The 24,690-nt window shown below is 41.2% G+C and overlaps 2 protein-coding genes across 2 annotated transcripts; both read right to left on the reverse strand.

Annotated features, from left to right (window-relative positions):
* Nucleotides 1–1,654: 1,654 nt before the first annotated feature.
* LOC135296166 (glutathione S-transferase-like) lies at nt 1,655–8,097 on the reverse strand. Its single transcript, XM_064412167.1, has 7 exons — nt 7,950–8,097; nt 6,762–6,875; nt 6,060–6,111; nt 4,172–4,304; nt 3,166–3,307; nt 2,385–2,516; nt 1,655–2,067 (listed from the first exon to the last, which is right to left on the reverse strand). Exons 2-7 carry the CDS (start codon nt 6,846–6,848, stop codon nt 1,945–1,947), a joined length of 669 nt encoding a protein of 222 aa, XP_064268237.1. The 5' UTR covers nt 6,849–6,875; nt 7,950–8,097; the 3' UTR covers nt 1,655–1,944.
* Nucleotides 8,098–10,320: 2,223 nt separating this feature from the next.
* Nucleotides 10,321–20,585, reverse strand: LOC135296167 (glutathione S-transferase-like). The gene is made up of 7 exons (XM_064412168.1): nt 20,429–20,585; nt 16,322–16,438; nt 15,577–15,628; nt 12,365–12,497; nt 11,902–12,043; nt 10,779–10,910; nt 10,321–10,623 (listed from the first exon to the last, which is right to left on the reverse strand). The coding sequence occupies exons 2-7, from the start codon at nt 16,406–16,408 to the stop codon at nt 10,501–10,503; spliced, it is 669 nt and encodes a 222-aa protein (XP_064268238.1). The 5' UTR covers nt 16,409–16,438; nt 20,429–20,585; the 3' UTR covers nt 10,321–10,500.
* Nucleotides 20,586–24,690: the final 4,105 nt, after the last annotated feature.

Here is a 24,690-nt window from a genome sequence, read left to right on the forward strand (position 1 = left end):
AACATCTGTTATAGCACAAAAGGGTAATATGCCTCCTATTTGCTAATTAAAAATAATTACAATGGCTGAAAAGCTCACTCAGTTGAAAAGAATGCTGCAATGGCAATCACACTTTTATTCTAATGTTTTCTGGTTTTTTACTTTTTACACATTTTCACTTTAGATAAATGACATCAACTAATTCAGCGTGAATCTCTCACAAGCTTCTATGTCTTCCTTAGTGTATATTCCTTCAGGACACTTCTGCTCAATTTCATCTCTGGGAGAGGGGTCAGTTTTGAATTATTTTCTGTAGAAAACATTTGCCTGAATTTGATCCCGTGAGAATACACACCATGGAGAACTGTGAGAGACAGTGAATGAAGTGTGGTATCACATGGCAAACTGCCCTCTGCACCTCTGCACTCCCAACTGTTTTCTTTGGCCAACTCTATTGATTTCAAAAAGTCAATACAGAATAATCCCCCATGCACCATCCTGCCTATCTAATCTACGTGGTTAATACTGATGTAGGCAGGACCTGCACTCAAGGTCAACAGACACATGCAAAATTCTGCTGAGTTGCCCTGAACAGAGCTGTGAGATGGGATAGTCTTCCTTTATTACACAGGGAGGTTGCATAAATTGCACAAAACTTTTGTTGTTAGAGTGGGAGGGGCTTTCTCCATCATATCCTTCCTGGACACTAGCTGCAAGTGTTGTCTGAATGCTTCAGTGAGGCAGGAGGGAAACAGCTCCTGCAACAACTCTCTTGAATCCATGCTTTGCTGCTGAAAAAGATTTGCTTATTTCCTTTCTTGATGACAAAAACTGGTTCCAGCTGCATGACATTTCTTATGAAGAAAATGCTGGCTTCAGCAAGAGCTACAGAGCCCTGAGTTTGCTCAGCTGAAAACTGCCAGTGCTCTAGCTGTAGCTGGATTTGGGCACTGACTCTTTCATTTACAAACTGGGTTTATTTGGGGTTTAAATACTATCACAGAATCATGGAATGCTTTGGGTTAGAAGGGACCTCATAGATCATCTAGTTCCAACCCTCCTGCCCTGGGCAGGAACACATTTCACTACATAACTGCACATATTGATCCAAGTTCAACAGTCTTGCTAACATCCAGAGTGGAGCTTGATCTGAGTGATTAGAATGAACCACTTGACCACAATTTGTATAAAATTTGGTTTAATATAAAGTGATGTAAGTCAACATGTAATCCTACTTTCCAGGGTCTCACTAAGACCTGACAACATCCTGACTCCTTGTTCCTCAACAAGTTTTAAACTGGTGACCAGCATTTGTTTCTCAGAGTCTGCAGAGGGCTTTTAGCTGCTGCAACAGACCTTCTGATAAAGGGAACATTGGTGAAGCTGCAGTACAAGAGTTTAAGTGTCTAGTGACAAAGCAGAGGTGCAGTAGGAGCTCTGGTCCAAGCGTATTCCATATTAAGCTCAGAGGAAAGCTGAACCCAAACCTTCCAGCCTCAGCTAGCCAGAACCTGCAGGTTTTCTATGAATTTCCAAGAGAGAAAAAAAAAATACATGGCCCACTAATTGGAATAATCTCTCCTAATTTTCCAACAATTCTTGGGAATGCCAGAAAAGCAGAACCAGACAGATCTTAGGCATAGATGTAGCAGCAAGAAATCAGTGACCAGCTGGGTTTTGAGAATCAGTAGTAAGAATTTATTTCAGGTAGTTTTTTGTTTAGGGCATCCAGTCTTGTCCAACATACCCCTATATAGTGAATTGTTTCCCTTGCTAGTGTGCTCACATAGGCTTACCTTGAAGCGTCTGCATTAGGCTAAAATCAGCACTGTAGCTAAAGAAAGATCAGAAACATTATATTTCACTCATTCCATTATTTTGACATTGCCATTATTTTCATGAATTTCACATTGCTACAGTCTGCAAATACAATGAAACACAGTTTCTGTTGCTTTAGAGTGCTGCTCAGGAGTAGAAAATTTTCATCACTTTATCCACAACATCCTCATCAGATGGTGGTTTCCTCTGGCTGCCAGGCTGCAGGAATTTCTTAATTGTGGGGATATTGCTTATTCTTGCTTTGAAGCTCTACAAAACAAAACCAAAACATCACAGTGCTTAAGAATCATTGCAGCTGTCAGACATTTCAATGTTACCTGTGCTCTGAAAGTCTCATCAGGTGTGATGCTTCAGAAGGACCTGTATGCTTCCCCCTCTTATGCTTTTGGGGTTGTAGTGACAGAATGTGGAAATAACAAAGAGTATGTGAGGCCAGCAAAAAGTCCTTCGGGGATCTGATTATTTTCCATGTTACTTCTGACCCTCCCACTCTCCCATATTTCTCAGCCACTTTAAATCACTGGTCCTTTCCTTTCATTCTCCATTCAAATTCCCCATTCATTTACCTGCAAGAGAGGAAATTTGGCAAATATATCAGGCTTCCACTCTTCTACCATTAAAATGACTTCAAGTAATTGAACATCTGCCCTGCTCAGCTGGTTGCCGACCAGAAAGTCTTTGCCATGGTCTTTCAAAACCTAAAAACAGAAAACCAGAAGGAGATTATGTCATTTCTCTCTCTTTTCTCTGTTCTTTTCTCATAAATAATGTGACATCTTCAAAGCAGGGTCACATACTGCACAGAGTTGTCTGTGAAAGAAGGAAATGCAGTTCAAACACCTGTAGTACAAACAATGACCTGAAGGCACTGCCATCCTAGACATCATCTATCAGCTCTTTCACTTCTACATTTCTGTCTGGCAGCTCAGTTGTGCTCATCTTGCCTTGGCTGCTGGAGCTGCATTGAAGGCTGAGCTGTACGAGATACAGAAGGAACTACAATGCTTTTATACAGCATGTATGGTACAGGGCCATCTGCACTTCAGGAGGAAACTTGATATAAAAGCTGGTGCTGTAGTTTCTTTTGTCTGAAACACCCACATTGAAACATGGACATTTGGGGAGCTCTATGTCTGCTGGGTTTTTGCAGCTCTACATCCCTCCCAGATTTGAAGTGCCTTGTGTCCCCTCTGTAGTATCCTCTCTCCACCTTAGTCTCAGCAACCCTAAAAACAGAGCATTGACATTCCAGTGGTAGATTCTCTTCAGCTTTCCTCCATAAAACTTGTGTGGATCCAGAATGGAGCTTCAAGATATCAACTGAGCTACCAGCTCTGTGCCACATACCTTCTCAAAGACTGGAAAGTATCTGTTTTCAGCTTTGTCCATCATATTTGCAAAATGTTGCTCTTTTTTGTCTGCTGGCTGGATTTCATATGTCATGAGTAACTCATTGAGATCGAACATTCCTTCCACGTACATATCGATTCTGAAAGGAATAGATCCAATGGTCAGGTCACACACAGTAGGTCTGAACAGCATAATAACTCCTGGCACAACCTCACTGAGATGCTGGGAAATCCCTGCCCCTTCCATCCCCCAAAGTTCTCCCTGGAACGCAGTTGCACTGGGGGCAGGCAGGGAGGGAGCTTGGGCCAAAGGCAAATGCAAAATTGCAAGGGAAACCTAAAGACTGTAGCCCTCTCACTTCTTACTGGCACTGATTCTTGTCTGGACTATGAGATCTTGAACCTGATTACAAAACTGTCATGTGTGCCATCCAGACTCGTCTTAAAAATCCAATCAGACAGCCCAAGTTTCACAGCAGGTCCATCCAACAATCTGGCAAATATCTTGACACGTGTTTATCAGTACTTATTGCTTTCAAGCATTCAGAAATACCTCAGGTCAAAACATGTGCCCCAGGAGTCCTGCCCTTTGATAACCTGTTATTAATTCTATATTAATTCCTGGTTACTAGAGAGAGGAGGGGTTTTGTTTCCTTAAAAAACATTGCCCTGAATGTGATGAGGAGAAAATGCCGCTGCTGCTGCTGACAACTGCAGGAGAAAATGAAAAGCAGCATCAGCAGGACAGTCAGCCCCCCTGCCTGCTTTCTTCTGATAAGAGCATTGAGCTCTGACTGATGATTCCTGGGCTCGCTTGCCCTGTGGAATCCAGCTGGCTGTCTCTGCTCTGGACATCAGCTGCAGTCACAGTCATCTCATGCTGCACTTTAAAGCAGTGCTGCTCTCTCCCACTGACTCGAGCTGTGAGCTGGGACACCCTTGTGTTACACTGGGCTGCAGTGTGAGCTGGGCTCTAACAGGCAAAGGTGGTGCTGTTACAGTACAGGGCTCTCTCCTTCACGTCCTTCCCGTAGAGGTTGTACTTGGTTGCTATGTAGTTGGCAATGGCTCTGGTCTGCACCAGCTTCATCCCGTCGATCTCTACCATTGGCACTTGCTGAAAGAGCAGGGATCCATCTGGGCCAAAGGGAATAACACAAGGAGATGTTCAGTCCCTCAATGGGAGCCACCAGCAGGTGTGAGGCAAAGTAACCACATGTATTATCTTTAGTTAGAATCTGGATCAATCCGGCTGGATAAAAGATCCCAAGATCATCAAATCCAAGTGTCAAACCAACAATGCCCAATTCCACCACTAAACCATGTCCCCAAGTGCACATCTGCACACAGTGACACAACCACTTCCTTGGGCTGCCTGTTCCAAGGCTTGACCACCCTTTTGGTAGCAGCCTTCCTCATTCTATACAGGAAGGTGTGGAAAATGCTCACCATGCAGCAGCCTTTTCTTTGTGACATGTTAATAATTTAATACCATAGCAATTAGTACCTGTGGAAGTTCGAGATTTGAGGAAACAGCCAAATGCAGGACTTTTAGCTGTCACACACTGAGAAATACATGAACTGCATGGCTCTGGCACAGGTGATTTCCATGGAGGTTAATAGAGACAAGAAGGACTGAAGGATCTGGTCCAGCCAGTTTCTGTCATGTTTTCCTAAATACATCTGGATTTTCTAAGCACTGGCCAACATATAATGTGAATAATAATGAATATATGAATAAGAGTAAATATAAAAAGATAAAATATCTTTGGAACTATTTTCTTGACTTTACAAATGGCATCTCATCTGCATGAAGGGGAACAACAAGTGAGTTCCATGAGGCTCCTGCAAGACCCAAATATCACTTGGAGTGAGGCTGGTGCCATGTAATGCTTTTGCTAGCACGCAGAAGCCTTGTCTTAGCCTGAAAGAAGTAAAATACCTCCAGATAGAGGTATCAGACCAGAGAGTGAGGAAGTGAGTTTTTCATTCAGGTAATCCTACTTCTTGACTCAGATAAATGATCAGCTATGTCCCTCTATCTAATTGTGCATTTAGCTTTCTGCTTGTCTCCCAAAATGCTTTTTGAAAGGCAGCCTGTAACAGGGGGACCAAGTCATTATTCCTACAGGACAACAGGACTGCAAATACTACCCCTAGTTCAGATTGCTTTTGACTCGCCAAGTGAAGAGCACAGAAATGCAATTTGGTTTGGAGGAAACATGATTATCCTGTTCAGGAAGAGAGAAGCTGAAGCCAGCATGGTGGGTTATTGCCTTGGGAGGCAGGAATGCAGCAGAGGAACAGGTAAATTCAGAAATCTGGAACTCTGCTTTCATAGGGATCATAAAACAACAACTGTGTAGGCAACCTAAGTTGCTAAGGAATTTGAAGATCATCTGATGACAAAAGCCTCTATTGCCATAGGATGGAAGGCAATGGACAGCAGCTGAAGCAAAGGAGAGTCAACCATCTGAACTTCAAGAATGGCTCTTTGACTGGGTGGGTTGTCCAGAGAAGCTGTGAATTCTCCATCCTTGGAGATACTCAAACTCCATCTGGACATGGTCCTGGGTAACAGGCTGGAGGGGGCCTGCATTGAAGAGGGGAGGTGGAGTAGGCAATCTGGAGAGGTCCCTTCTGGCCTCAGCCCTTCTGTGATTCAGTGAAGCTTGCTTGAAGCACCTGGGTGGATGATTCCACCTAACACATGGCACTGTGCACCTCTGAGACCTTGTGTACAATCCAGTTAAGAGATCTTACTTTTAAGGCACTAAGACTTAAGAATTCTTAAGTGTTCTCTGGCAAGTAACTATAATTCCAATTGATGCCTCTTCCTTTTATTATTATTGTTGTTGCTGCTGTTATTATCTAAAAGTGAAGGAAACTTACCTTTCTGTAACTTGGTCAGATCTTCCTTTTTTTCCAGGTAAGATTCTTCAAACTGTAGGAAGGGGAGAAGAAAAGTTCTCTTGACAACCCATGATTTATCTTCTGCCTCATTTAGGTAAAAAAGGCCTAAAGAGATGTGTTTTGGGCAACTTTATTTTTTATAACATAAATAATATTTAAAAGCAGTCCAGTAGATTAGCCATCTCTGTGACAGAAGCACCTGGACCTTGAAACACACAGATTCCCATGTTCCATCTCTGGTTTAGTATCTGTCAGAAGTTTAAAAAAATTTCTTTGTGGTTTACAATATCCAGTACCTCCAAAGGTAAACTACATTGTGGCTGCAATAATAATCTCTAGCTGTTTTGGACACTGGAATTTAACTGAAAGTACTCAGAATTGCAGCTGCTTGACCTCTGTGGTCAGAAGATTAACAAGCAAGGTTCTGCTGCTGGTGTTATAAATTTCTTTTCTCTCTAGCTATGTGGGAGAAGCATTTGTGGTGCTACCAGCGGGATTTGCACACAATGTGTGTGAGACAGGAACTTGCCCCTGCTTAGGGTAAGCTTGTGGTCACTGGTGCCTTGCTCAGCAATGCACTAAAGGCAGAGCTTGGAACTGCTGCTCAGTCACACCTTTCAGAAGGAACAGTAAAAGCACATATTTGACACAGGATCTCAGTATAAAAGATCAGAAGCACACCTCAACCCCAGCTGCTGCCAGGAGCCACCGTATTGTTTCCATCCGGCCTCGTCCATTGAAGTAGTGCAGCTTGGGTTTTCCAGACATGTTTCCTTGTGCCTGATTCCCTAGTATCTGCAATGAAGAAAAAAGGTTTGCAATTTTGAGTCTCTATCTGGCTCTCAAAGTTGTCTTGTTTGAAGCCACTGATTTATGGTTCATGACTTGACTCAAAAAACAGTGGAGGTAAAAGATTCTATTGAGAGACTGCCCTGTATCATTCTGCCTTCAAATATTACTTACACATGCAGAACATTTAAGCAGAACTCTCTACTTAGAGCAATTGGGCCCAGACAGAGAACCACCCAATCAAAACCACTTCCATCCAAAGTGTTCTGTTCTGACCAGAAAGCAGAGGGTGCTCTTTGCCTATTTTGGCATTATCTCAGAATACAGTTTACTGTTTAATCAGATATATGCTATAGAGCCAGCAATTGCTCTGCTTTCTCCAGCAGCCATTATGCTCCATTATAACCAGCCAGGAAGAAGGGAATTCTTTCCATCAGTCAATCTCTTCTACAACACTCCCTGCCTCTGTGATTTCTATAGACAAACCTCCAAACCTTGGAAATTAATTTTGCCTCTGGTAGCATCAGATTTGCCTTTAGCACAGGCACAGCCTCAGGGCAATGCTTGCTTGGTCCAGTTCCAACTCTGTTGGAACTTCCAGCAACAACAACTTCTAGGCACAAACTTAAAGCAACAACATTTTCTAGGCAGACTGTCACCAACCCACTCAGAACCACGTGTGCACATCAGCCACAAACACGCACAAACAGCGCCCAGCTCTTCCAGCCTCACAGCTATTGACACCCTGCCAGCAACAAGGCTGAAGCTTTAACAGCAGCAGAAGGAAAACGGCCAAACCACCACCATATTCCCCTTGTAAATAACATGTCAGCTTCTCTGCAGTAGTAGGAAGGAGGAGGTCAGAGGCAACACTCTCCACTTGTGAGATCTGCACTTGTTTTTCTTAATTCTGTTTACCTCCAAAGCAGCTGATTAAGAATTATCATTTGGTACACCTAACCATGTTTGTAAAGAAAGTAGATACATAGATTTAATCTATAAAACCCATTCAATGACTGTGTTTCATGTACAACAACTCCCTGCATTATTAGGGAAAAATAAAGCAAAAAGCCCACTTACCTCGTGCACAGTGTAACTCACTCTAAACTCTCAGCAGTTCTGCCTTAAGATTATATAACTCTGGAGCCCCTCCTACACAGAGTTTTCCGAACAGCCCTCTGCAAACTGGACACTTCTCTTTCTTAAGCAAACAAAACCACATTGCTGTGTTTAATTACTTCCTACGTACCGAAAATAAATTCCTGACTCATGCTGACAATGTACAAGTGTAAAATAAATCAGATTATTGGAAACATCTGTTTTAGCACAAAAGGGTAATATGCCTCCTATTTTCATTGCTTGCTACCATGCTAGCTAAAAACAATTGTAACAGCTGAAAAGCTCACTCAGATTGAAGAATGCTGCTATAGCAATCACACTTTTATTCTAATGCTTTCTGGTTTTTTACTTTTTACCCATTGCCACTTTACATAAATCACATCAACTACTTCAGCGTGAATCTTTCAAAAGCTTCTATGCCTTGTTTAGTATATATTCCTTCAGGTCACTTCTGCCGAATCCTCTCTAGACATCTGGGTTGGTTATTTTTTTCATTGAAAAAGGTTTATCTGAATTTGACTCAGTGAAAATACACACCAAAGACAGCTGTAAGAAACAATGAATGAAGTGTGGCATCAGAAGGCAAACTGCACTCCTGACTGCTTTCTTTGAACAACTGAATGGATTTCAAAAAGTCAATACAGCATACATTCCCATGTACCTTCCTGCCTATCTAATCTACCTGGTTAATTGTTGTAGACATCACATCCAGCTGCTGTATAGCAGGCTGTTTCCTTCATGTCCTTCCTGTATGCCCACTTCATTGCTTGGTAGCTGAAAATGAGCCTCATCCTATCAGTCCTCACTGTTGGTACCTGTTACGTCGATGTGTTCCATGCTTGACAATAAAATAAGCTTAATAATTTATTTAGAGCTAGAATCAGAGGACAGGGCATCAAAAGAGCCACCACTACAATGTATTGTCTTTTAGGAGGTGCCTAGTCCCCAGGTGGAACAGTCTGTTATCCCACATGGCACCTAAGGGGAGCCAGGCTTCACAAAAGGGGACCCATGACCAAGAGCACCATTTGTTGCTCCCCGTTCTGGTTAGGGCTCTGTGTCCCTCTGTCCCCTCCTTGCATTTTGGAAAGGTCTTCCATCCAGCCTCTGACACTGCTGGAAACAGTGTTTCCCACATTTCTGGACACATATGACTTATGACACAGAATTTAGGAAAATGTAGGAGATGGAAGCTCTCCATGTAGTGACATGTGCACCAAGGTGCACATGGCCCTTTCACAAACCCAAACTCCCTCTTAGGTAACATGACTGGATTCACCATTCGTAAGCCTGCCCCTGATTAACTCCAGGAGACATCCTGAGTGTGGTAGGGAAACATGATTTCAAGCCTGAAAGTTAATGATAGTGTAGACAACTCAGGAAAACCCATCTCACCTAACTTTGTAGACACCTACATCTGGTCTAGCTGTCTAGTCTCCTTCCAATAGGTCCAAATTCAGGAGGAATCCCTCAGGTACAACTGAACTACTCAAAATTATTCTGTCTCAACTGAGATAGTTAAAAGTTTAGATGAAGCCAGTCCCTTGGGCCTTCCCTTAGAGGTAGGGGAGAGTAGCACACCCTTTTCAGTGGTGCTTTAATCCCAACACTGACATTTATTGTTCTGTCACAAGTCTCCATTGAGATTTCAGGCAACTAAGTCCAATATAGTCTGTCTCATAACTTGACTTTTCAAAATGTCGCTGCACTCAGCTATTTTGGGAAATGGTATTCTTCTGTTTTCTCCCTCAGGTTCATTTTCCCATATTTTTTCTAATCTCTTTTTTTCTTCACTTATGTCATAGGCTATTAAGCATTGGATCTGGTTACTGACAGTTGTTGGAACACACTTTCCTTCTAAGCAGATGCTTTCTCTGCTGTATCAGGCCACTTCACAAGGCTGTTACTGTCTGCTGTAAATATTTTTATTTGAAATTCAATGGAACCTGAGTATCTGTTGCTCTGTGTTCTGTCCTAAACATGTAGAAATAAATCCCCTCTGCTTTGCCAGAGTCTGCAAAACAGACTGCACCTTGCTTTCATAACACTTTGCTCTCAAGAGGTAATGTATTTGTAAGCAGCTTGTGAATAGCTAGGTAAGTGGTGCTGCGAGTCTCCTTTCTTCCCTTCCACAGCTCTTAGCCTCGAGCTTCTTTTAATGTAGAAAATATCTTCTGCAACAAGTTACATTCTGACAATACTAACACTGCATTGTTCTTTTCTCAAATTAATAAATTCCCTACCCTACAAATAGTTCTTTGCCTCCATACTCCTTTGTTTTCATGTTTTGCCAAGCCTTTGATATCAATAAAGAGAAAGCTGCTGTCACATCGCCAGTGTAATAGAATGCTTTATTTCTGGTATGGGTTGCTTTGTTCCTCTAGCACCGGTTTTAACTAAAACAATACTAATTTGCTGAGCTTCCTTCTCCTTTGGTTTAGGGTTTGGAGTTGCTGCTCTGCTTTCCCCGGCTCTCCCAGCATTTTGGGTCTCTCCAAAGGTGGCATGCCTTTCATTTCTTAAAAACCTTCAACACAGTTTCGACATAATGGGCATCTGGTGGGGGTTTCCTTGGGCTGCCAGGCTGCAGAAACTTCTTAATTGTAGGCATATTGCTCATTTTGGTTTTAAACACCTAAAAAAAAAAAAATATATATATATATATATATTAAAAAACAGAGCAAGAGAGGAATTCCGGCCACAAAAATATCATTTACCCAGCATGGGGAGATGATTACTTCAGGACTGACCTCTTGCTCCTGAATACAGCACGCTCAGTAATTAAATTACCTTCAACTGAGGAAACCCTGAGAGCACGTCAGGAACTTTCTCCTCCACTGCTAAAATGGCTTCCATTAGCTGAACATCCGCCCAGCTGAACTTGTTGCCCACGAGAAAGTCTTGGCCATGTTGTTTCAAAACCTGGAGAAGACAAGAAAAAGTGGGCTGCAGATGAGAGTGGGGCATATGAGCATCCTTGGCAGCTAAGCCTTACAGCACAGCTGCAGAGCTGAGCAGCAATTCTATCTGAAATTTTAGGGTGAACTTTTCAGCTGAAGCTGAGCCTAAATTTCATTATTGCTGGGAAGAAACGAAGTTTTGTTCATTTTGTAACTACAAACTTTGGTCACTCAGTAATAATGGTGATGGGTACCAGAACAGAAACAAAACCACATGCTTAAGTAGACTAGTAACAGACCTGGAATTAGAAATCGGGATAATGGAGGAAGCAACAAGCAATTCAAGGAATTCATACAACTCCCATTTAGATGTTTCATGTGAAGTGATGTCCAATGCTGATATGAGGAAGCAAACATAGAAATGCAGAATTGCAACAACTAACTAAAGAAAATCCCTGCCTTTGGGAACAGGCTGTTTTAGTGCTAAGAACTTGTGTGCTGTTCAGCCTTTATTATTGTTTTGCAAGAAAACTAGATCAATATTACAAAAGCGGGAAATATTGCCAGATACATGAATCATATGGGTTTGGTTCATTGTTTTATAAATCTGTGACTGAAGTTTTACTAAAGTACTCCTCTCTACAGGATTTGTGTACAATGGATTTTTGCAGTCCTCCAGCAAAACTTTTCTAAACGAAATTAAGTATGGCAGAGAGATGGGCTTTAAACAAATATAAGTATAGAACAGTTCCTTTAAGAAAAATAATCACAAAACTTTTAGTGAAAAGTTTTTCTGTACAGCTGAGAACATGCTGCTTCACAAATGGTCAAATGCCACAGCCCTGACAACACAAGCAAACAAAGAGAGGAAAATGTACTGCTGAATTTCCCTTTTTTTGATAGCCAAAGCAGCTGAGGATTGGGAACTGACCTACACTACAAACAAATTCTTATTTTGCAGAAGCTTTTTGGATAATTGCAAGTTTGATAGACACATACTTGCTGTCACTTACCTTTTCAAAGACTGGAAAGTACCTGTTAGTTGCTCTCTCCTTAATTGACTCAAGATTTTTCTCCTTTGCATCAGGTGGAGAGAAAGGAAACATCAAAATCATTTGCATCAGATCTGATATTCCCTCCACATACATGTCAATCCTATTGATCAGGGGAAGATGGTAGAAAAAAGCACAGAAGTTATTTCATCTGTTTTCCAATTAACTAAGGCAACTTACAGCAATTTTATATCACCAACATAGTGCCAATTTTCACAGCCAAAACTAAGCATGAATGAAACCTGAATATTTTTCTAAAAGAATAGAAGCCTGTTTCTGTTAGGAGCATTTCAGAAGCAGTGGTTAAATCTTATTGTTAGCCTTTTTGATGCCTTTATATGGGATTTATAGGATTGAATTTGGTTTATATAATGTAGCTATCAAATAACAGACTGCTCTGTTAGTGAGAGTAGGTGTTACATACAGGGCTCTCTCCTTCAAGTCTTTCCCATACAGATTGTATTTCCCTGCTATGTAGCTCATGATGGCTCTGGTCTGCACCATCTTCATCCCATCGATCTCAACCAGGGGCACTTGCTGGAAGAGCAGGAATCCATCTAGGGTGGAGATGTGAAGGAAAGTCTGTTAGTTCCTCCTGCAGGGTGTACAGGAGAGTGAGACACTGAGCACATTTCTCTTGCAGTGCAGGAAACCACTGATGTCTTGCTCTAACTGTAAAACTCGCAGCACTCAACCAACATTGTGGGGAAGATCAAACAGCCTGCATCACATCCCTGTAGCAAAGTCACCACAGCACAGCTGGGCCCTGGGCTTGGCAGCATTGACAGAGCTTCACTGGCTGGGGGGAGTTGGCCCTCCTGCACCTCTGCATTTCAGGAGCCTGCCTCATGCTGGCAGGAAAAGCCTGAACCAGCACTTCCAACCCAAGGAATAGGAGGAGAATAAAGATATCTAGTAAATCTGAACTTTAAAAAAATCCAATTCTTTTGAATGTAGATCAATTCCCTGTCAGGGACATAAATGAGTAGTACAGCAACAAAACCAAGCTGCAGGAATAGAGGAAGGGGTCAGGCCACTTTAAACATCCTGAAGCTACAGAGCTGAAGGCAGAGCCTTGACAGCTGCTGGTGTCTGACTAAGTTTCACACAGTCACTTCAGGACTATGTCCCCATAGATTTTACAGGCCTAGTCTCAGTGCCACGCTACAACAATTTAGGCCTATATAGAAACATCTTTATAGTCCATTTTCTGCTGATGCTGGTAGGAGCAATTGTCTGAGCTTTCAGCGAGGCAGCTCTAAGAGCTAAGTACACACACAGAGATTTAGCATTGCAAAGTCAGTCTATTCTAGACCAGTGTTCTGCTGGACTAATTCACTGGTTTTGGAGACACTCCCTCCTCCATCTACACACTAATGGCATCCAGAGAACAATCCCGCCCTGTTTATAATCACAGCAGAACTCCAAATCCAAATAGGCAGCTGCCACTTGCATTGCTCAATGACTTCTTTTAATTGCTCAATTTGTATCTGTTTGGTGAATCCTTCTTTCAGATATGAAGGCTCATTTCAACAGGCACATCTGCCTTTTTCTCCAGAGCTGTTAAAGTACCTTGTTAGGCTAGAATTAATATTCTTCACTCATTCTACATTATTAATTCACAGTTGAAATTCAAAGAGTAGTTATCTCTCCAGCAACAAATAGCTTGTATTTGCTTCTTGTAAACATTCACAGAAATATCATGTGTGTTCTTGTCTTTCCAGAACACACCTCTGCATCTTAAGGAAGAAACATTATTTGGTACCTATCTAGCAGAAACAATAGAATAAGAAAACTAATAGACCTGGAAGGATATTTTTTCAGCAGAAAGATGTGAAGTGAAAAATACCATTTGTCTTTCTGGCCCTTGACAAAAAGCAACACAGTAAATATGACTGAATACACCATTTGTTTCTTATCAGCAGAAAATAGGAGTCCCTCTTAAAATCAGTAGTGGACTGCCTCTCCTCCCTCATTTTGTAGGGAGAACCACTTCACATAACCACAACACAGAATACATATGCAGGATTAAAAGGAGATTACCAGTAATTCCAGGAATTGGCTTGTGCTGTCCAAAGGTGGTCTATGCAGCACATGTTAAAAAACAATGACCTGCTATTTGTAACCAACCAGCAGAGCTCACTGATACCAAGGTACCACTTGGGCAACCTTTGGCTCCACAGATTGTGCCAGGTTAGTCATCCCAAAGGTCAACAGGTACAGGTCTGCACAGGCCAAAGCTATTTAACTCTCTTTGCCTCCAAAACAGCTGTCTCTCTGCAAGCTGCCTGTTGGGAACAGCCCCTGGCTCAGGCATCATCCTGACACTGCTGGGGCATTGCCTGCAGGATCATCAGCTGGCACAGGCCGAAGTCATGCCTGGGCCAGTCAAACAATGTGGTAGTGTCTAAACACAGGAAACTGTCAAAAATCATATTGGTAGGGAGAGAAAAAATGTTTAAGGGAAATATAATGTGGAGTTACTCCTGTTGAGTCCTGCCCTGCACAACTGGCAACATTCCAGAGGCCCCTTTATCAGGATGACTAATTTATCTATCTTTCTTCAACCCATTCTATTAAACCACACCTTTTTTCTTTGTGTTCTCACCATCTTAAGCTCAATATATAGACATAAAATGCTTGATCTTCTTTCTGGAACTTCCCTGTCCTTTTCACCACCATTTAATTCTTCTCTCTGGATAGCAATAAGCTCAGACACAATCCTGGTTACAGTATCACTCTTTCTAGATAACCTTTTCTTGTGAAGGATCTAGAGATTTGGGCTTTCAGTACCTGTGCTCTTACATTTGGAGCTATAATTGGTTTGTGTACCCTGCACTGTCCTCCCATATTGTAAAAATTGGACCTGCAAATTTAATTCTGATCTTCTTAAAACCACTTCTATCTTATTTTTGTTCACTTGAGTTTTCCCTGACACAATTTCTTTAGACACAGCTTTTTCCTTCTAAGTTCAGCCACAATGCAGGCAAGACCTCTTCCAAGTCTCCTTGTATGACTTGGCAAGCCCAGCCTGCTCTGAGGATTCTCTCACGTGTCTTGGGCAGCAGGTAAACTGTGGGGCATATGCACTCTCTACTGCTCCTCACTGTCCCAACTCCTTCCCCATTCTGGCAGGAAGGTCTTCTCTTCCCAGGGTGTCTGTAGAGGGGTTCACTGCTGGATTTGTTCTGACCAGATATCAAGAGCAGTGGGTAGAGGTCTGCACTGGTATGTGGAAAGAATTGCCTTTCCAGTTTCCAGGCTTTCCACAGGTCTCCCTGCTGACTCCATGCTTTTTAACTAGGGGAAGCTTCACATCTCAGGCTCAGGGAGTTCTATTTGTCTTGGACCAAAAATGTGCCAGGTACCATGCTAACAATTCAACAGCATAGGTAAGTAAGTTGTATTAAGTAGAAGTGTTTGTGTACTACAATAAACACAGAAGCTCCAGCTTTTAGCTTATACCAGTTATTTGGCACTGGAAATAGCAGGTTACTCAAAACTAGTACTGCACTATTCAAGGTGTGCACCCAGAAGTTTCCACTGGTTTAAAGAAACTACTTCAAACCATAAGTTTAGCTAGGCTGGACAATTATTTTAAAGCACCTTTGAAGTCTCAGGTGTCAGGATTCTTACCTTTGATTAACTTGTCATACTGCTCTTTTGTTTCCAAATAAACTTCTTCAAACTGAAAAAGGAGTGAGAACTGTGTCACACTGCTGTATTTGAACATGTTTTCTTCTGTTAAGTAATAGCACATAACCATGCCCAGAATTACTGAGTCAAGCAAAAGGTAATGGGCCAGATCTTCAGCTGCACTGTTTAGGTGTGGATGTCCCAAGGATCCCTCACACACCCTGGCAGCTGATGGGGAGCAGAAGGAGGGCCTGGACACTTCTGCATCAGTGCACTGATTTAGAAATAACTGAAGATGGAGCACAAACAGAGTGCAGGCATCTACAGAAACAAGACAGGTTGGAGCTAGTGCCAAGGGAAGCACAAAGTACATCAAATATTTCCAACCCCACCCTAGCTTACCCACATTGCAACTGCAAACTTAATAAAACTGAGTTAAGGTGGTTTAGCACAGCTAGATAACTTGCAATTAATAAAGGCCCTTTAAAAAAGTCCCCATTTTGTCCCCTTATGATTAATCACTTCAGGAGATTGCTACTACTTCTAATAAACTCTAAATGCCACTGAGTTTGCATCCCAAGCATCAACCACAGAACAAGGTAGTTACAAACATGCAGTGCCACTGGACAGAAGAATTTAGCCACCCTCATGCAGCTTTTATTCACCACATGCATGTTAAATTGTCCCTCATTGAGGAAAGTAGAGAACACCAGTCTGTAACACTCTACTGAAAATGTCAACCAACCTCCACACCAGCTGCTGCCAACAGCCATCGTATGGGCTCCATCCGACCCCTTCCATTCAAGTAGGTAAGCCTGGGCTTCCCCGACATGATCCTCAGCTTCTGGTTCCCTGAAAGATACTAAGCAGGAAACTGTATCTCATAAAACTGGTGTTTTAAACACGGTTATTTTGAGGGGAGATAGCACCTTTTATTGTTGCTATGTCTGTTGAATTTTAAACTTCGTTTGGTTCAAAACATAAAATGAGAGACAGACAGTGACACCACACAGCCAGTGCCAGGAAAGGAAAGATGTGTGAGTCTGAAAAGCCTTCCCCAGTGCTGCTGGGAAGGTTTCTTATGATTGCAAGCAAACACAGACCTGTTTAAACAAGTGGTATGAGTCCCTAGCTACAGGGGGAACACTGCTGCCTATGCAGAAAATTATACAAAGCTACTGAAAATCCTGCCACATCCTCAGGGAAATTACTCACTTAGACTCATTGTCATCATCATTATTGAAAAGAAGAAAAGAAGGAAAGGAGAACATGTTTTACCAGTAGGCTGAAATTTGCCTAGCTTTTTTTGCCATGTGTGCATTTTGCAGCTTCATATGGAGTCCATTTCTTTCCTCAAATAGGGGTGAATGAATTGTTGATAATCCCTTTATTCCATGAAACGAGATGAAACATGAAACAGGATCCTTGGCCATCCTGCATGGCTACTGCCCATTTCCTTGCTGCTTATGGCAGCCTTGAGGTGCTCCTCAAAGCCAGATGTGGAACCTAGCTGCATTTGCTTCATGTGCCCTGAGAAGTACCCCCTGGGCATGGGGGCCCTGTGTTTCCAGGGGACTGGCACATCGAGGCTGTCGATGCTTTGCTGTAACCCAGAGTTAACTCTGCTTCTCCCAGAGCACGCAGCAGAGACAGCGCGTTCCTACCAAGCTGTTTCATACACGGGGCAACCAGTTGGACTGGCACTGCTCAGATGTGAGCATAAGCATTTCTACATCCAGGCCTGAATTCCTGTGCTTCGTGTCCTAATTACTAAAACACAAATAACATTCCCCTTCACAAACATGGTTGTATCATACACCAATGATCAGAAGGAAAAAACCCTTTAAAATAGATCTCCTAATCATATCCTAATGGCTCAGAGTGCCTCACTTAAAAAAATTTCCAGATGACTCCAGTTTTCCCAGAGTTAAAGCCAAAGCTGAAACATTACATCTGCACACCTTGCATCCACTTGACATTTCTTATTTGAATCAGGCTCAGTGCACTTCAGTGGTATGTTTTCTTCAAACCAGAGTGTTTTGTAGGTGTACATTTGGAACGTATTTTGCCCAAACTTGACTTAAATAAACACGATTGAGAGTTCTCCCTTGAGCAATTCCAGTAACTGAGCCATATTACTACAATAAATAGGGATATTTGGGGTAATTTAGTAAATATAATCCAAATACACATTATAGAAAAAAAGTATGTTCTAAAGTGCGAATAGCTGTTCCTAATTCAAATTTTTGGCTCTAGGGACAGTGTTTTATTAGTTTGTGCAACTTGTGTGACTACTTTTCATTGCAGGGCAGTTTATCAACACAGTTCACAACAACTACCTAGTGCTTCTTTCATTATCGTACTTTTCAGCTTCGTTGCATCTGTATCATTTCAACACACATTGCCCCAACTTGTAACGCACAGAAACTTACAGTAAATAAGACTTTTCCTTTAACTAAAAAAGCCAACGACTGAAACATCAAGTATATGAACCTCAGTGCTCCTGGAAACATTATCTTTTGTTTGCAGAAGTGTAGGAGTAAGAAGCCCCAGGCATCATTTTATCATTTCACATGAACAAGAGATTTTATGTGGCATTAAGTTATGTGAGAAGAACAATGACAATCATAGAATTAAAATCTGCCATAAGATTTTTTTTTTTTAATTTAAAAAACTCTGTCAGCTCTGAGCGGATTTTAGTTACCTTAATCTTCCCACATAGGAAGAAAAAAAAAAAACAACCCACAAAAAACCCCCAAAGCCACCCAAAACCACCACCACCAAAAAAAAAAAAACAAAACAAAAAAAAAAAAAAACCCAAACCAAACCCCCCCCCCAAAAAAACCAAAAACAACAAACAAAACATAAACAAACCAAAAGCCACAACCAACCAAAAAAAAAACCTTCTTGAGTTTTGGTTAGAAGTTGCCTTAATCTTTAGAGCTGGTGAATGCATCTCCACTAACTATATAGGACCTGACACCTGTAGCTCACAGGCAGCTACTTTCAGTCAGTGGGTCTGGACTGGACCCGAGTCCTGTCTGGTGGGCTCAGTTTAGTTGCTCATCCCCCTGTGAGTACTGACACCTGAGAGTCCCTAAAGATCAGAAAATACAACCCTCGACTAACTAGAAACTCAGCAACTTCTACGTTAAAAAAGCAAACCTATTCATCCAGACTCTCAACACCTTTTTTCATTTATTTGGGGAAAGATAGAGCCTACAGAGCCAAGGCCTCAGGATTTCACTTAGACCTTCACTATTTTTCTAATTTTACTAAGAGACTTTCAGGATGTGCTGTTTAAAAAAGTTGATCCATTTTTGATAGAATATGTTGATGTTTTATTAGTAGCCAAGTAACCTTGTATAGCTGTCACCCATTTCTTACTGTCTGCCTTAATTAAAAATGGTCATTGGGCCTTTCTATATAACTTACAATTTGGGTAAGAGAAGTATAGAATCTCTGTGCTACATTCTTCAGCAAGATGAGTCGTCATTATCTGAAAATCATATTAAAATAACTCAAAATCTGCCAAGACCAGGTACTAGAAACTAACACTTTTCAGAAGTTAGATTCTGCCATCGCCAGACAGCTCTTTCAAGGAAATAGAAAAACCCCTGATACTGATAAGCTAAGGTGATGAAGAACCCATTCACTGGGCAACACACAAGGTAGACATTCAGGATTTTGAAGCTAGCTGCACTTGTCCTGGGACTGCAAGACTGTGGTAAATCATTCACCTTGTTTGCACAAGAAGGGCAAGGAACAGCCTCTGGGATAGTAACCAACATGCCAAATCCCACTACACTACTTCCTCCTGGAGAAGGAATGACACAACAGCTGTGAAGTAACCACCCATAAAGCCTAAAAGCAGATGTAACAGATGTGCTGTTTCTAAATACTAATCTGGAATTGTCATTTGTGGGTGATCATATTATCTGAGCAGCAACTGGAATACAGGTTATTGACTAACTACTGCAAATGAAACAGTCCACCACTCAGTCCAAAGCTGCCTGACTGCTCCTGCTGAAGAAAATTAACTCTTACAAAAGGTACAAATGGCCAAATGTCCAGGGACTGTTGAGAACTGGCATGGAAAACCTTGTAATTTTAATTAAGTAATATCTGAGTCCTACAGACAAAATACATCACTACTCAGGACATTTGGGGACTACTGCACTAACCCAGACACTGCTGAAGAACTGGTTCAGGTCATGAATTTATGCTGCAGCAAAATAAATAATTGCATCTCACATACACTGCCCTGATATCTAGCAAAAGCCTCAACACAAAATTTGACTACATACAATTTTTTAAATTGTTTTTGTGTAAAATCCATATTCCTATCCTGTTTCCTATTGCCTTGTGAGCTTTAGTAACATGCCTGTCCAGAATTTCTCTGAGCATACATCTTAGGGATGCAAGAACAATTTAAGAGATCATCATTTTGCAAAAACAACAGCACTAAGCATGAAGTGCTGTTTAGCCCTGGAGCTGAGATTAGAGTCCAGCATATCCCACAGGCCAGCTTTCCTCCTCAAACCCAGAAGAAATAACACAGTGCTCAAGGCTTGCACTTTGTCCTCTCATTTGTTTCATGGCTGCCTTGGTCAGCTCTAGATTGCACCGCAGAATTAACTTCCTGATTAAAACACCTCTTTCGCTAGCATTTTCTCTCCTGCAGCTTCCACTGGTGAATAACTGCTAAGCCATTTTTAGCCTACCTGGCACATAGACAGACTAAGCAGAGCAGAGAATTTACAATACACCAGCAGATGCCCTAAAAGACTTTGTTGTTTTACTTAAAAATAGTCATGCAAATGCTTTAAGAAAGGAATTTTTAAGTTCTTACCTTCTGACCTTAACTCAGACTCCACCCAACACAGGCAGCTTCCCCAGGGCTGTTTAAACTTTGCAGCTTGGGGGAGTTTCCAGCCATACCCAATAAGACAAAAAAGCCTCCGAATGCTCTTAAACTGACACTATCCAGTTTAAAGACGTATAGCTCTGAAAACTGCCACCCAAACAGAGACAGTCTTTGTTTGCTGATTTGACTACACCATGACACCAACCTGACAGTTTCTAAGGTAGCTATCTATTTGAAATGTTCTCTTGGAATTCTCGGGGCATTTTACCCAAATACAAGAGCAAGATATTTGAAAACACTGAGAAAATTATAGATTTTTTTTTTCTGGGTCATATTTAAGGTAATAGTAATCATTTAAAGAAAAACCACTAAAGTTTCTAGGCTTATTTAATTATTTGGAAGGTTTTTATTTTTGCTGCTGTATGGCACAGAGAAGTTACTCAAAGTAGGGAATAACAGGGCTCAATTACTTTGAAATACAGTCTCAAGCTTACTTGATATAAAAAGTGGATGAGCAGTTTATGTCAAAACCCACCCTAGTCTCAAGGCAATAGCACTCATTTTTAAAATTAAACGTACATGGCTAACACTCAGAGATTAAATAATGATTTTCTTACCCATGAGAAGTAACTGTTTCAGCTTTTCTATTTGTATTTCATCTAAAAATCCCAAAGCCGAAAGTGGATGTGAACAGATACAAAGATAGCATATCAAATGGAAAATGGGATTTAGGTGCCAAGATAAGGTTCTTTCCTCTAGCACACACCCACATGTGATGCTGGGCATTGCTTTACACCCCTGCAGCAGACATCAGTACAATTAATATGAAGATCTATTCACAGAACCCACACTGTTATCAAAATTGTATTTGTCTGTCTAAAGCCATGGCTCTACTAACACAGAACCTCATTATAGGGAATCTCAGGACAAAAGTCTCCAGGTAACATTTTCCTCACAGCTGGAGATTTGTAATGCAGATGTGGCTCCAGTAGGAATGCAGCACATACAGAGATAGCTGAGTAGAAAAGAAGCATTTGTTCATACCTATCCATGATGGCAGTATTGAATTAATCTATTATATTAATCTATTCCTGTTTTTGAGGTCTTTAAAATCAGCACCTGAGTGCAAGAGTTGGTTCAGGAACAGAGACTGCAGAAGAGCATGCATGTATCTTTTGTTCTCTGCAGTCTCAAAAGCTGCCAAGGACAAAAGCTGCAGTAGGCTTGGTGGCAAAGAATGGGAGCGAGAGGTCCCTAATTTAAGGGTCAGGGATGACTGAGTGGTGAAGCAAAGCATTCTGATACTTTTTGGATCTGCTGAATATGGCCACATCCAGATTTGTTTGCTGTTCCCCTTCTACCCATTCCTGTTTGGCAGAAAGACTTTCTCCCTTGTTCTCTTTTTATTTTGCTTCCAGCCTTTCATAATGTAATTACAAAGCTCCTTTGGAATCTGAAGGTAATCATATCAAGGAGGTTGCTGTTAACTATAACTTGAATAGGTGTTCTGTAAACCTCTACAGCAGAAAAGAAAATACGTTTCTTTTACACATGATTTGTTAAGCCACACCCATGGGTATTCAAGATGTGGGCACTGGGCCCAGGTGCCGCTGAAGTGATCTGGGCTTGGGCAAAGGCAGATTTTAACTAGAGTATACCATGCCCTGGCATGCCACCTTCCCACCGTGCTCTGCAGACACACTTCCTTGTGCTGTAGATGAGGTAAGTTCAAAGTCTTCTCAAAATGTACCTACCTGCAATCCTCACAAAACACTAAGCAGCTGGCCTGGGGAATGATGCCTGATTGCAGCATCTTCTCAGAGGTGAGCACAGGGTACATCACTAAATGCCACCAAAGAATTAAACACAGAAGGGTAGGAGGATTCTCCCCATGCTGCTTACTGCACTCCTAAACATGCATGCTCCTAAACTGACACACAACACCACTGTGATAAACATAATCTGAGTCCACATGAATAGTTCAAACAAGTCATGCATCACTTAAGCCTTGCTGCAAACCTTCAGGTTCTGTGAAGGAAGCTTTACTGACTGCCCAAAGCAAGGTTAACCAAGCCTGTAGTAATCCTCACACGCATTTCCCTGTGCTCTTTGACTCTCAGCTGGATCACTGGCATAGGAAAATCTGAAAATAATAACCCTAATTCTGATTTACACCCACTGTAGTGCTGTGAGGAGAGTTTAAATGGAGAGTTGGTTTTCAGTACATTGTTATTTGGATTGTTTAGTCTTTATTGATCCAACTATCTCAACATGGTCAAAGGGCTGCTTTGTCGAGGCATGAGATAGGCAAGATCAAGGTTTCAAAGACAACTGAAACATACCTTTAGTATATTTTACAAATTTAGTTGTAAAATATTTAACTTAAATAGCTCATGTATTGCACTTACTTCATATTTTGACAGAAACTTGTATTAGTGTATGTTTTCTCTATTTGTATCTGTTGTGTTCTGGGGGTCTTTCTAAGACTCTCACTTTATGTGCATTATTACAACTAAAACTACTAATAACCTAAACTTAGGTTTAAAGAATCTTTTTATTTTCTACTACTAAGAATAGGGGTTGGGAATCCTTTAATCAAGCCAACAAAAGCCTGTGAAATCAGCTTCATCAGATGGTGACTCAGGGCTGATGATGAGGGAGGAGGCAATTTCCTAAAAGCAGATGGTCCAACTTCACAGAAAAGCAGATGCAAGTCAGAGGGTACAAGCCTACAACACAAGATTTAAAACCATGCAGTGATCAATACTGGGATAACCTGCCTTTCAGAGTTTAATCTTTTTGCACTGGAGAACTATTTAGCCCCTAAATGTTCAATATCTTTCAAGAGTTCACTGTGTTCATTATATCCTTCACATTACTTTCATCCATTTAAATTCCTGGCCTCAATGACATCCTCTAACAATGAGATCCACTGTCTTAGTGTGAAAATGTTGCTTTTATTTGCTTGTATTTTGCTGCTTATATTTAATTGTGTTATTCTACTTCTATCATAAGATAGGGGAGATGAAAGCCCTTCTCTGTCTCTCATACTGAAATCACAGGCATAAAAAATAATTTATCTAACAATTTTTGTAACTAATTGATTTGTAACTCACTTCTCACAGGCATTTCTCAGCTCTGCTTTTTTCCTTTTGTAGTCTTTGTATTTTACTCTGTTGGTTGTATTTCCTGGTACTCTTTTGATTACATATGCATTCTGTAAGAGTGCAAGAAACTGGCAAGCATTCTGCATTCTGTCTTCCTCAAAACTGGAAATGAACATGTGTGCATAACTATTTGATTTAATTTCCGGCAGAAAAGAAAACTTTGAGAGAAAGGAGGGCACCTTCTTTTCTACCATCAGGACAGCTTCCATCAGTTGCTGGACTTCTGTCCACAGAAGTTTGACAGATATGAAAGATTGTAACCAGCTTGATTCAAGCAGAAAAATGTTTACAGGAATTTAAAACCTAATGAGTTTTTTGAGTTTTGCTCCAGAACAGAGGCAATGAAGTTATTAACAATCTAAACCTTCATTTCAGGTTTATTTCTGCATCCTCAGTCAGTTCTGTAGGTTGCACATGTACAATAGTTACATTTCCATAAAAATTACAAATGAAAAAATATCAGAAGAAATTGGTGATATGGTACAAGACACATAAAAAGTGAAGGGAAAGGCAAGTGTATTGGGTCAGATACAAACCTTCATGTGCTTTTGTTCTCTTGTTCTCAAGGGGAAGTTCTCAGTGCAAGTTTGATAATGGAATAGGAATCTGGTTCATCTTGCCCAGCCAGTTAGCAGCAGAAAAGGCACAAAAATCTTTGGGGTCCTAACCTATACAGTTAATTTGTCAGTTTTGAAGAGGCATCCCTCTTGCTTCAAGGAGAGCCAGGACACTATCCAACTAGTGAAGACACATGGTGTCTTATAGGGTAAAAATGACGCCCAGATCCTGCAGATACATGTTCTCCAGTCTCAGCCCTACACTGCCTTCATTTTAGCACCTGTTACTATTAGCAAAAAAGCACCATGGCACTAGAAAAACAGTGTGCCTGTTTAATTAAGACACAAACACTCCTGTCACAGCTCTGTTTTGTTGTGTGGGCATACTTCGGAAGAACACAGACCAAGATGATCTGAAAAGTATGAGAGTTACACTGCTTATTTCAAAGCTGTCTCTGAACAACCCATTGTGAAACTTCTCAGAAATAATTGTCCACGTCAGGTTCTCAAAGAAATCCAGAAG

The sequence above is a fragment of the Passer domesticus genome, chromosome 3 (assembly GCF_036417665.1).
Source record: "Passer domesticus isolate bPasDom1 chromosome 3, bPasDom1.hap1, whole genome shotgun sequence".
Classification (NCBI taxonomy): domain Eukaryota; kingdom Metazoa; phylum Chordata; class Aves; order Passeriformes; family Passeridae; genus Passer; species Passer domesticus.